We start from the raw sequence: 13,922 nt of genomic DNA, 5'->3' as shown, positions 1-13,922 counted from the left end.
CGAATTTCCTGGACGAGTGAGTTTAATAAAATATGGTATGATATGACAACGAGTGTCAGATCTTTTTACCACATGCTTTTAAATGAGCAAATTAAATAAATATTTACGCAAACATAATGATAAATCCCGAATGTTGTTTACATTTCGTGACGTCATTTGACGTTGCAACGTCATTTCAGCAAAATAACAAAATGCGATTGGTCAACAAACGAAAACTAAGCCAATGAAAACGCTTAACAATGTTGGATTATACATGTGTAATAAAAAAAAAAATGTAATGGTTGTATTACATGGGAAACAGGGTATAGCATGTGATACATATATACATACATACATACATACGCGCGCGCGCACGCACGCACGCACGCACGCAGGCATGCAGGCAGACAGACCGACAGACAGACCGACCGACCGACAGACAGACCGACAGACAGACCGACAGACCGACCGACAGACAGACAGACAGACAGACAGACAGACAGACAGACAGACAGACAGACAGACAGACAGACAGACAGACAGACAGACAGACAGACAGACAGACAGACAGACAGACAGACAGACAGACAGACCGAACGACCGAACGACCGACCGACCGAGAGACAGACAGACAGACAGACAGACAGACAGACAGACAGACAGACAGACAGACAGACAGACAGACAGACAGACAGACAGACAGACAGACAGACAGACAGACAGACAGACAGACAGACAGACAGACAGACAGACAGACAGACAGACAGACAGACAGACAGACAGACAGACAGACAGACAGACAGACAGACAGACGTCCTTTACCTAGGAATAAAGTTCAATGGTAGAGCATTAGACTGCAGATCAAGAAGTCCCCGGTTCGAACCCGGGTGTTGCCCATATTTTATCAACTTAAACGAACAACTGCATCGACAAACTGAAGACAGTTATAACAGATATCATAGTCGAAGAAACTGATCTTTTAATGTTGAAATAAAAAATAACAGTTTATATAAGTAATATATCGTGACCTTAGAATAAAACATGCCTTCGAAGGCCAACCCGTATACCCAACATAATAAAGGTACATCTAATTAAATTGATACACATATTCATTAACAATATTCTTAAACAGACACATATTATTTAGAATAAATCTTTTAAAGAGTCAATTCAATATTATTATATATATCATGCAATTTATAATTATATTTATTTTAACTAGACACATTATGTAGGCACGGAAAAGAAATAGATTGATTATTTTAATACACGTTGCCTAATTTTATTTCTATATTTTATTGTCATGAAATCTCGATAACATCAGAGAGTACAACAAGTATGTATATTTTACGCACCTCTATTTCGACACAAACTATCATGTGTTATCAATGAATAATGTAACGATAAGATAACTGTTGTGAGATTTCAACTGTGTATTATGTCTACCCTGGGTTGACTGGGGATTCAAAAGTCAATTATAATCATTTATCTCTTTACCAATTGGTCACCTTTCAATCCTTTAATCAACTCATTACAAAACATATCAAAATAAACCAACCGTGTACAAGTTCATACGGAATATTGCGAATGGATTAATTGTTGCCGCCAGTTCTGTCAGTGGACTTAATATCCAGTAAAACAAGATCTGACTTTCATTAGTTGATTTCATCTGTAAAGAACAAAAATGAAGGTATTTATGATTTGCGAGTGTATGTTAGCACATACAAAACCTTTTCGCTGTTAAGCCATTGTCGGAAACGACGGTATATATTCCGTTGTCTCTACATTTATAACGTGGGATAAAGTTATAAATTACGAAGCTAGCACCGTCTAAATTAATTTATTGATTTTAAAACGATTGATTGGTTGCATTTCCCTGCAGAGTTTGACACATAAACCGATGAGATGTATGGTGAATTATTCATAAATACGATGGTTTGCTTGATTCCCCATGGTCAATTGAGAAGCTTATTTGAGTAAACTCGTTTTCCGTCGATGACGAGCAAGCACCAAACTAATCTCAGGATGTGCTTTCCAGTCATAAAATTAGCCATGTACAATTAGGTTGAGCTCATACTATAAAGGCGTTTCTTAAAGCAGTTACTGTTAGTATTGCGTCTCCATCATGGTTTGCTTTAATCCATGTATGCCTAGCGTCTAGAAAAAAAGGCCTTGGCAAACAGCGTAGACCCAGATGAGAAGCCGCATGATGCGGCGTCTCATCAGGGTCTGCGCTGTTTGCGAAAATATATTTCTGGAAGAAATATTCTAAATATAGAAATAAATATACTAGATATCCCTAAATTTGGAAATATACTGATCCAATTTAAAAGGATGGGAGAGTCCACTAGGCATACATGGGTTAATCGTCGTATTGCAAGTGTATGCCGGTAATGCGGATACTTTTATAACGGATGGCACTTGAACAGAGTACAACAAAAGCCACGCGCGAGATGTGAGTTCTTCAGCTTTTTTGCATTTATGTTTTGTTTATTGGGTTTAAAAACACGGAACTTGGTCGATTAATGGTAAATCTCTGCGTATTGAGAAGAAAGAAATTCTCGGCAAAACGGTCGATTTTATAAAAAAAAGGACGATATAATTCCATCGAAATCACCTGCAGTGAATGATTAGTACAAATTTCAACAAAATAAAATTGCTTAGAAAATGCTTAGAAATTACTCAAGAACGTGTTTACTTTATGAATTAAAAATTCAATTAGTCTATAAATGTAACAACATTTTAACTTTGCAGACTAATGACGTATTTGAGGAAATTCAACTGTTTTTAGTCCGATGCCACCTTTTCATGGACACATCTTAAGCCGATCATCTCAATGACAATTTAACAATTACTCAACACTTTTTAACAGATATAACACACAATTGCTAGTACACCAGTAATGCAAAATTCTTTAGTGATTACTGCTATTGTAAGCAGGCAATTCTTTACCATTTTTGTACTGACGTAAATTATAAACGATTCACCGAAAATTTGTTTCATTTTTTCGCATCCCTTTGGAATATGATCCTGATTTAGTTTTCCAAGGAGTATTCAATGAAGACACATCTTGAGGATTAAAATCTTACCCTTTTAGAGTGAAGTTTCATTCATTTTTCATATGGGTTGTTACGTTGAAGCTTACATATATATTCGTCTTGATGCCTGCTTCCTTGGTACTTCACCGGTACTCTCGCCGGTCTACAGCACATCAGAGTACCAGATTTGTAAAGTCTTCGTTATCCGACGCGTCCGTTAACGGGAATCAAAGTGTCTACAACACCATGCATACTATCTAAACACATAACCCATGCTCTATCTTCGTTCATATTTCATTGAGTACTATCAACATTTCACTATTTAAAAATCGGGGCGCCTTCTGTATCCCGCTCGAACCCCCACTAACACCTCTTGGGGCGGAGAGCACAAAAACCACACACAAACTTTAAGGAATAAACATTAATGCCAATATGGATAATGCTAATCTAGAGATAAAAGGAATACTGCAAAAACCATTTCGATAAAAGGCAAACCTCTACATAATCCATAAAAAAACACAAAAAACACAAAAAACAACAACAACAAAACAACAACAACAACAAAGCATCTAGACACATTAAGGTCTCATTGGCCATCGTGCTCTGATGTATACTATGAACTTATTTTCTCCCCTGAAGGGTCACAGGGGCAGGTCGATACATCTGTAGTCGCGAAGACGCTGGACGACCTGTAAATAAATCTCAAACACACACACACCATTTCACAATTTAACCCTTAAAGCGCTGGAGCTGAATTTTAAAGGACTTTGCAAACAGTTTGGATCCAGATGAGACGCCACAAAACGTGGCGTCTCATCAGGATCCATACTGTTTGCTATTCTGATAGTATTCTTTGAAAAAAATCGAAGAAAATGCTTATTTTAGAAATTCAGCAGACGACATTTTATCAGACGACAAATTTCCCAGCATGCAAAGGGTTAAATCACAGTGCTTATTGTACATACTGGAATAGCAAACACCTTGGTAAGTGGTAAGAATAGTAACAATATAAATAAGCGCATTTTAAGTAGAAGATAAAACACGGACATCAGGTGCCTAATTAGTTTTAAAGTCTCCGTTATCCGACGTCTCCTTCATCGGAAATCGAAGTGTCTACACCATCATGCATACCACCTATTGAAACATGCTCTATCTTCATTCAGATTTCATTTAGAACTATCAACATTTCATATTTTATCTAGAGCTATCAAAATTGATCATCAAGTTTATGCTGTTTCCCGATGAAATGTTCTCTTTTTTTGCAAATACATACCTTTTTTTTCTTAAAGGGATCTTTTCACGGTTCGGTAAATTGACAAAATTAAAAAAAGTTGTTTCCGATTCGCAAATTTTCGGTTTAGTTATGATATTTGTGGCGAAACAGTATTATCGAACATTTGCCATGGTCTAATATATGCATCTTTTGACGATTTAAAAACCTAAAAATTATCAAGCGTTGCAACGCGAAACGATTGAATAATTTGGAGAGTTCTGTTGTTGTCGTTAAAATTTGTGAAACTACGAAAATTGCTTATATAAGGTATAAAATACGCGTCGTAAGTATGCGTGGCAAGATAGCTCAGTTGGCTAATGCGTTTTTACTTCAGGATTCCGGTGGTCACTGGTTTGAGCCCTGCTGCGGGCGACTTTTTTTTCCTTTTTTAAATTTTATTTTTTATTTTTAACTGAAGCTTTTAAAATTTAATGTTTACAGTAATCAATATATAGCATTTAATGACAAACTTCAAAACATGCCAAAATCTGTGATAAGGCCCCTATAAAATTCGTCCTTCACAATCCAAAAGGATATACTTTTTATCACCATGAACCGTGTCTGAAAAAAAACAATATTAAGGATATCCATTAAAAAAACTGAGAAACTAATATTTCGCGCATGGCTTTTGTTTTTCTCTGTTATCGAAGTGCCATCCGTTTTCCAAGTATCCGCATCACCAGCGAGAAGTGTGTTTCATCTAGCTGTCGCATCGCCCCTATGGTCTTTTTACTGCGACGTCTAAATGCAGTCTTGTCTTCATAATCGCACACAAAGTGATTTAAATTGCACCGTAGTGTTATTTACTTCGAAATACAGCGTTGTTATTTCATGCATTAGCAGTCCCATCGAACATGTTTATCAAATTTCAACAATAGACAGCTAATTTAAACTTCCGAAATTATATCAGCGTGTTTTTATCATCATGACATTGCGTTTTCATTATCATACCGCGGTGTATCACCGTCGAACATCTGTGTTTTTGCCATAATATCACGGTATATTCAACATACTTCCATGTTTTGTATCACGGTAATGTTGTACTTTGCGATTATTCATGAATATTTTATTATATCAGTTTAACAAATACAACTTCTTGTCTTGCAGTTTTCCCTCACCATTTTGTTGATCGCGTTGTGTTCTCGCGACAGCACGTGCCAGACACCATACTGCACGAGATTTAATAATACAGGTATGTCACTTTAAAACGCATTCGATGCATGGCTGTCATTACCTGTATCTACTTGCAAACGGCATTAAATAGACCTGTTCACAGCTTTCCTAATGGACACATCTTATAAAGAGCTGCTATCATTTTTAAAACTTACAGAACACAGTGAAATACAAATGAATGACTATCACACAAGAATATATAGTAGGTATGTCGGCGCAAATTCGTTTTCCTTTTAGTTTCCGTGTTATTTTCCACATTAATAAGAACGTGAAAGGAAAAGCAGAACTCGTCCAAATAATTTTTTGATTATAGTTCTTTAGGTAAATAGAGTAAATATGAGTCTTGTTCTGAAAAAACTGGGCTTAATGCATGTGAGTAAAGTGTCATCCCAGATTAGCCTGTGCAGTCCGCACAGGCTAATCAGGGACGACACTTTCCGCCTAAACTTGATTTTCGGTAAGGAGCGACTTCCTTGAAACTAAAAATACCATAAAAGCGGAAAGTGTCGTCCCTGATAAGCCTGTGCGGACTGCACAGGCTTATCTGGGACGGCACTTTACACACATGCATTAAGCCCAGTTTTCTCAGAACGCGGTTCATATGATCGAATGAACCAACAATGTGCGATAACTCAACTTGAAATACTTAAAAAGTGGTCGGCACAAAATATTAGAGTCAATCGGGTAAGTTGAAACATACACAACTGTTTGCGCTCAATACACAAATACTATTCGGTGATATTAACACTAATGTCGGTATCTATATAGGTAATGTCTGGGCCATCGAAACTGATATAAAATGATAATTGAATGAGAAAGAACGCTGATCAAATTATGGTAATTAACTCACATCTTTCCTCTTGGCAATGTTGTATTTCCGGATCTGCTTTAAAAAGGACACAGTCTACGATATCCTGAAACAAAGTATCGTTAGAAGTACATGTATTTTAAAATGTCTGCTTCATACACGGGTGCCTTTTTAGAATGAATTATTTTGATTAATATTTTAAAACTTAAATCCCTTAACATACTAGTACCTCGTAGTGCTTTTAATTGTTAAGATGAAGTAATATTCGCAAAAATGAAGTTTCTAACACACAAAAAACACCTCAATTTAAAGACACCAAAGTCATAACTATTTATCATTCACGGGTTAGTAGGCTTTTAGGGCGCCTTTACAAAAAAGCAACAAACAAACAAAATCTAACACAACTGTTTGTACAATATGACAGAATAAAGCTGCGAAGGCTGTCAATATGAATCAAATTTTTATGGTTTCATCTGGTTCTCGGTCAATAATTACAATAATCGGAGCCGACACACTTATTAAATGAAACTTCGTGGTACACCTAAGTTTTCATATGCAGAGAACATAAAAATACATTCACTTACATGTATGTATCCGTGTGACATTTTTGTTATTGGAATTGAACGTGTATGAAACATTTCAAACTTTGGAAAAACTTCACACACAATGGAGGCATGCTGTTTGATCTCCAAAATATACTATTTGGACGTTAACCCATATATGCCTAGTGGACTCTCCCATCCTTCACAATTGGATCAAATTATTTCCAAAATTAGGGATGTCTAGTATATTTATTTCTATATTTATAATATTTCTTACAGAAATTCCTTCAAGCAAACAGCGCATACCCTGATGAGACGCCACATCATGCGGCGTCTCATCTGGGTCTACGCTGTTTGCCAATGCCCTTTTTCTAGACGCTAGGAATAAATGGGTTAATTAAACATATTATACAAAAATAAATCGCTATATCGACAGGACCGGACTTGCCGCAACTTCCGGACCAGTACCAGACGACGATCGAGGTGAACCTCGTGGATAAGGGGCAGACCATCACAGGGGCGGAGTACTATGACGGTCCCGGAAACCAGGCCACCCTGCAGATGCGGCAGAACAACTCTCTCTTCACGCTCGTCTATGATTACGAAAACGATCAACTGTTCTATATTTATGGAAGTACGTGATTTTGTGGTTGTTTCAATTGTGTTGCGGACTATGAACATATACAGAAAGGCGGGTGATTTATCTTTCTTAACCCATGTATGCCTTGTGGACTCTCCCATCCTTCTAAATTGGATCAATTTATTTCCAAAATTAGGGATATCTAGTATATTTAACTCTATATTTAGAATATTTCTTCCAGAAATTCCTTTAAGCAAACAGCGCAGACCCAGATGAGACGCCACATCATGCGGCGTCTCATCTGGGTCTACCCTGTTTGCCAAGGCCTTTTTTTCTAAACGCTAGGCATAAATGGGTTAAGTGATAATTATTTATTTAAAAAGGTTTCATTTTCTATCAAACATGTCGAGGGTCGTGGCAAAATATAAAATATCTTACTAAAGGTTAGACGGAAAATTAAAGTATACATTTTTGGCGAGTAAAGAACACTTGTAAGATATATCTTCAAAGAATTAAACCAATATAGGAAATCACATACGATAGATCATTAAAAAATTGTCGAAAAGTAAATATGTCCCAAGCTAAAAAAGGTTTCTAATTAATAGGAATTATACCTCGAGCGCTTTAGCTCGTGTTCTTAAATAGCCATACATAAGGACGACTAAGAATTTTTTTACCTATTCATAACGATATTGCGCAAATTTTGATAATGTAATGGTTTGGTATTTGTAAACTTAAAATGAGAACCATATGTCATGATTTTGTTCTCGGGTTTGGTACTTTTGTGTTTTTTATCAGTAGTGTGACCATGCTATGTATATTCTTGAGCTCTACGATCACACAAGAAACAATTTAGAATTAAGGACTCTGGCTTTTAAAATTAATGTATACTTATCTTGCTCAATGCATGTGATAAATGCACATTTATAACATATACTCGTATTATACACGCAGACGGTACCTGTCTCACAGAGGAGTTAAGTACTGACTCGAACAATGTGTTCTTTGGGAACCGGACCATAGCTGGCATGCCCCACGTTTTCAGTACCGGCGGGGTCCTCCACTTCGCAAGCACTTTCGGCGAGGTCGGTGCAACTAAATAAGTATAGTCGTCCAAGATCAGCCTGTGCAGTTCTCACAGGCTTATAAATGACGGCACTCTCACCTTAATTGGATTTTAGCTAAGAAGAAAAGAAAAATACAATAAAAGGAAAAAGTGTCGTCTCTAATTAGCCTGTGCGCACTGCACAGTCCAATATGTGACGACGTTTAACGTACATGCACATGCATTTAACCCCGTGTTCCCAGATCAAGGCTTTTACCAGTGATGCAGTATTGTTCATTCAGTGCGCTGATGTACATTTAAATATAATATTTACTCATAAGCAGGAACAACATATGTTTATTTGTGTTACAATGCTTATATTATCATTTAAACGGGATACAGCTTTAGAATTTTAATTGTATCTCTTTGCAGAGGTTATAGAACGTTTCTTATCACACAAAATACAATCCAATGTCATTTTATTAATTTTTTTTAAACCTTATGCTTACAAGCCAAATTTTGGCTATATGCTAAAATGATAGATTCAAACACTGACCTGACATTTCAATTCTATATTTTATAATAACGGAACTCTTAATACACAGGAATACATGGGTACCGCCACAGTGAGGGGTGTGCTGGTGGACCACTGGCGGAGCTGTCAATACTGGCCCCAGGTCAACTCGAACTTCACCCTAGACTACTACTTCTCCGGTAAGACTACTATTTTTCCGATAAGACTACTAATTCTCCGGTAAGACTACTACTTCTCCGGTAAGACTTCTACTTCTCCGGTAAGACTACTACTTCTCCGGTTAGACTTCTACTTCTCCGGAAAGACTACTACTTCTCTGGTATAACCACTACTTCTCCGGTAAGACTACTACTTTTCTCCGATTAGACTACTACCTCTCAGGTAAGACTACTACTTCTCCGATTAGACTACTACCTCTCAGGTAAGACTACTACTTCTCTCCGGTAAGACTACTACTTCTTCGGTAAGACTACTACTTCTCATGATTATAGCTCGCCCACATCCACACGATCCCATACGTTTTTCGTCATTTTTTTAGAATATATATTTTAATATTTAAAAATAAACATTTTGACACGTGCACATGTTTTATCGATTTAATTAAATTATGAATTAATGTATTTACATTTTAAGAACATATAAATTCTTCAAATATACATTTAATAAAATAAAAAACACCATACATTGATTTTAAGTGATTTTAAGTAAGTAAAAAACCCATAATTTATCTGAATTTTGTGTGTCAAGTCTTATTTTTGCATCAGTTCCTTAGAGCACAATCAAGCCTACCTCAGACGTCATGGCCACACTTAGACAAGAAAGGAAAAATTTAATCAAAAACAGCTTTCCCGGGCTGTGATTTTGTAGTTTATTACTTTGTTATTTTTTGTTTATTTTTTTTTATTTTTATTATTTCTAACCATCAATTTATATCATGAGGAGACTGAGTGTGTTTTGTATAACCCGTCTCATTACCTGAAAGGTCAAGGTCATATTTAGAGTTAAAAAGGCAATATTGCCATAACAAGCGTGTTTTCGACATAAGCAGTCTTGCTATAGAAGAAACAAACTGTTTATTTCCCCCAAAGTCGCTATGTTAATACGAGCCGAGGAAGTTGGAATGTAGGGTTCAAAATTGAGTGGAGTACGTACGTCACTATTGTGTAATTTTTATGCTTGCCAAATATGAGATTTCTTATATTCTGTGTTGAAAACCTGATGTGAATTGATTTCAGCCCGCAACTGGAGTGACCCTATCGCCATCCCTCAGATCCCGGTTCGAGCAGTGGCTAACGGTACCATGGCAACGTCGGGAGGCCCCTACAGTTTCCTGCACTATTACGACTTCATTGATTTTCGATTCTCCATCCCCGATGACTCCACAATATTTGAGGTGATAAAGGCTTAGTAATACACATATTATTATTTAAAAGATGTAGTAGCGCATTTAAATAATTTATAAATTCTTTTTACTTGCAATTATCCTTAATGTGCTTTACTTTGGAAATCCCGCTGATCTGTGGGCAAAAATAACAAGTTTGCAAACTTAAAACACCACTCAAGTCACATGCCGTATAAACACGGCCGTTAATCACACGCGCCACCTCTTTTTTGAGATGCATTAATAAATGAGCTAATGCAACTTCCGAGGTGGCGCTCAGGCCCGGATGTTTAGGAATTTAACGGATAATTTAACAGGGTGATTAGGTTTAATATGTTTTTCAACACATTTCGCAATATTTTAAAAAATCGGCCAATGTAGTGCGATTCAGCGAATATGAATTCATCTAAAAATGTTCAGAAACATACAATCAAAACCAATTTGGAAACGTGAGGACCTTTATAGTTGTGGCATGATAGAAATTGTAAAATCAAATCGATGTCTTTTGCCTGTATGACGAGCAAATTCCCTGCAAATTAAATAGCTCATTACATAAAACGATTGCTTTGAAACTGTGCAAGTTAATGCGTGAACAAAAACATCGGCTTCTAGCCGATCTAATAGATAAATTTGTATTTTTCAAAAAGAGATGGAGCCAATGCCAAGGAGGTGGCGCTCAGATTAGGAGGTGGCGCCAATGCACATGTATAGCTATTTTAAAGTGAAATATTTTATGTTATGGTTTCTATTATGTTTACAGGACTTAAATATTTTTTTGTAAGTTGATTACTTCAGCACATTTGCGTCGCGTGCGTTTTTAATTAGAAAAAGTAGTTTTCTAATAATGTATTGATCGATTTAAACGTTCGTCTTTGTAAGATAACAACATTTAACATGTGTTATACAAAAATGTTAACGGAAAAAGACCAAGCTAACTTCATTTATTTTGGAGTTGACAGTGGGAAAAACAACATTAATCAGCCTAATTTAGATTCGTTGACCTTGGCCTTTTAGTAAATTAAGCATTTGGATTAACAGCCACAAATCATAGTTTCAAGAAGAAGTGTCATATTATACTTACTACGTGAATTATCATGCTGTATACAAATATTGATGTCGATGAACTATTTTGATAATGTTGAACATTAAGTTATTGGTTTGATTGAGTATTACACATTTTTGGTATACACCGTACCATATGTTTTATTCATCACTTATATAAAAAAACGACATCTTATTTATTATAGATTGTGTTTATGTTCTGTAAAGATATGGGCATTCGTATGTACGTTCAAAAATAAATTTAATATAACAAATAACAGTATCTTTCAAATCTACGTCATGCGATAATGTCATTGTGGTACGACTGTTAATTGATACATCCTGCATTAGCGCCACCTCCTATCATTAGCGCCACCCCCTATCATTAGCGCCACCCCCTATCATTAGCCCCACCCCCTAAGCATTGGCTCCATCTCTTTTGGAAAAATGCAAAATTATCTACTAAGTCGGCAAGAAGCCAAAATTTTTGTGCATGCATCATCTAATGTATGTTTTACGCAATCGTTTGATGCCGTTAGCGATTTAAATGGGTGAACATTTTCTCGTCACACAGGAAAAAACTCATTGAAATGCTTTTTAAAACTCCACCATGCCAGAACTTATAAAGGTTCTCACGTTTTCAAATCGGGTGAGAATGTACGTGTCTGTACATTTTTAGACGAATCAATCTTCGCTGAATTGCACTACATTGTCCGATTTTAAAAATGATGCGAATTATGTTAAAAAAAACAAACATGTAAAATCTAATCACCCTGTAAAATTGTCCAGGAAATTTCAAAACATCCGGGCCTGAGCGTCACCTCGGAAGTTGCATTGGCTCATTTATTAATGCATCGCAAAAGAGGTTGCACGCGTAATTAACGGCCGTGATAAAGAAACCGTTTTTATATAACCTTAATTGGTGATAAATGGGTCTGCACGTTGTTTAGAACTACACATCAAGAGTTTTTCCAAAGTTTCGGGGTAGCGGATGACATCTGTTTTCACATAAATGTGATATATTTGTTTTATATACGAGTTTTGTTCGTTCTGAGAAAACTGGGCATAATGCATGTGCGTTAAGTGTCGTGCCAGATTAGCCTGTGAAGTCCTCACAGACTAATCAGGGACGACACTTTCCGCCTAAATTGGATTTTTGCTAAGAAGAGACTTTATTTAAACGAAAAATGTCATAAAAGCGGAAAATGTCGTCCCTGAATAGCCTGTGCGGACTGTACAGGCTAATCTGGGACGACACTTTACGCACATGCATTAAGCCCAGTTTTCTCAGAACGCGACTCATATAAGGGGTTTTAAACGATGATAGGAAACCGTACAAAACTGTAAATGGAAACCTAACATGTAACTGGAGTATGTAGAGAAATAGCATACTAATTCCTTCCAAATGTTAGACCCCTAAAGGAGTCATCTGTGCAAACCGGAAGGACGCTCAACCCGTTCCACAACTTCCGGATTTTTTCCACTATCGACAAGAGATCATCCTTCAGGGTCAAACAGCGGTTTTCCAAGCAGACGTAAGTCGTACCTTCTACTTTCTATTGCGGGTTTTCATAAGACGTTATTATCAGTATGAAGTTATCACCAGTATTTGTACGAGCGGTTTCCTAAGCAGACACAGTGGTATCACTAACAGAATGACGCCAATTTATAACTATAACTACTATACGACGCCAACCAGCTGTTTTACAAGCAGACTTTAGTCTTACCTATTGATGACCTTATGGCGTCAAAAACGGAATTTACCAACATGCACACGTCGTAACAAATATATTTTTTTATAATTGCATAAAACGGAGTTTTTTCGATCAGGCGAAATATTTATAAGCAACTTTATGCAAAAAAGTATATGACACACAACGCATTTTTTCAAAGGAAACATAATTTTTACATTGACTGCAATCAAATAAAAAGCGGATTTTCTCGTGTGTAAACCATACGGTGAGGTAATATCCCGTATTTTTAGTGTTGCTATGCATTTTATGACGACATCTACAGTTGTTAAATCCGTTGCTAGGTGTGGTACGACAAAACCTACAAGTACATCCGTTATGACTACCGGACGCTGTCGCCGAGTCCGCCCCTCAACACGACCAACCCAATTACAGAGATTCACGATTACAACTTCGGTAAGCTGTCGTCTACTACATCTATTACAACTAAAACAAACAACAATGCTTGTTGTATGAAGTTTGTTTCAATGTTAAAGTTATGTGGCCTGTAAACATATGCACGTCAATATGTTTACTTGGTTTCTTGAAGGTTTAAACAATCTACCTTTCATAGGTATAAATTCAACATTTTCATCCGCTTTCTTCCCGCGATAAATGTTGCATCATTTGGCCTTTATATAACAGATGTTTTTTATGCTAGTTTTTCAAGAGTTAATCAATTATTCGGGAGATGACGTTAACAAATAACTTTTATTCTACAGATATGTCTTCCTTTAGTATTATCGGCCCTACGGAGTTATTTACATTAATATACACAATCTTTGCGACGCATGAGT

General features: G+C 36.5%; 1 protein-coding gene across 1 annotated transcript in view; it reads left to right on the top strand.

Moving 5' to 3' along the window:
• Positions 1-1,427: 1,427 nt before the first annotated feature.
• LOC127861612 (uncharacterized) overlaps positions 1,428-13,922 on the top strand; it is a 39,210-nt gene continuing 26,715 nt past the window's right edge. The window contains exons 1-8 of the mRNA XM_052400262.1: positions 1,428-1,669; positions 5,398-5,482; positions 7,250-7,447; positions 8,348-8,478; positions 9,044-9,152; positions 10,209-10,366; positions 12,808-12,930; positions 13,431-13,542. Of these exons, the coding sequence (XP_052256222.1) occupies positions 1,664-1,669; positions 5,398-5,482; positions 7,250-7,447; positions 8,348-8,478; positions 9,044-9,152; positions 10,209-10,366; positions 12,808-12,930; positions 13,431-13,542 (922 nt within the window). The 5' untranslated portion in view covers positions 1,428-1,663. The remainder of the gene's footprint in view (positions 1,670-5,397; positions 5,483-7,249; positions 7,448-8,347; positions 8,479-9,043; positions 9,153-10,208; positions 10,367-12,807; positions 12,931-13,430; positions 13,543-13,922) is intronic.

This window comes from Dreissena polymorpha, chromosome 16 (genome assembly GCF_020536995.1).
Source record: "Dreissena polymorpha isolate Duluth1 chromosome 16, UMN_Dpol_1.0, whole genome shotgun sequence".
Classification (NCBI taxonomy): Eukaryota; Metazoa; Mollusca; class Bivalvia; order Myida; family Dreissenidae; genus Dreissena; species Dreissena polymorpha.
The sequence above is the reverse complement of the archived record's forward strand: the minus strand, read 5'-3'. Positions and strand labels throughout refer to the sequence as shown.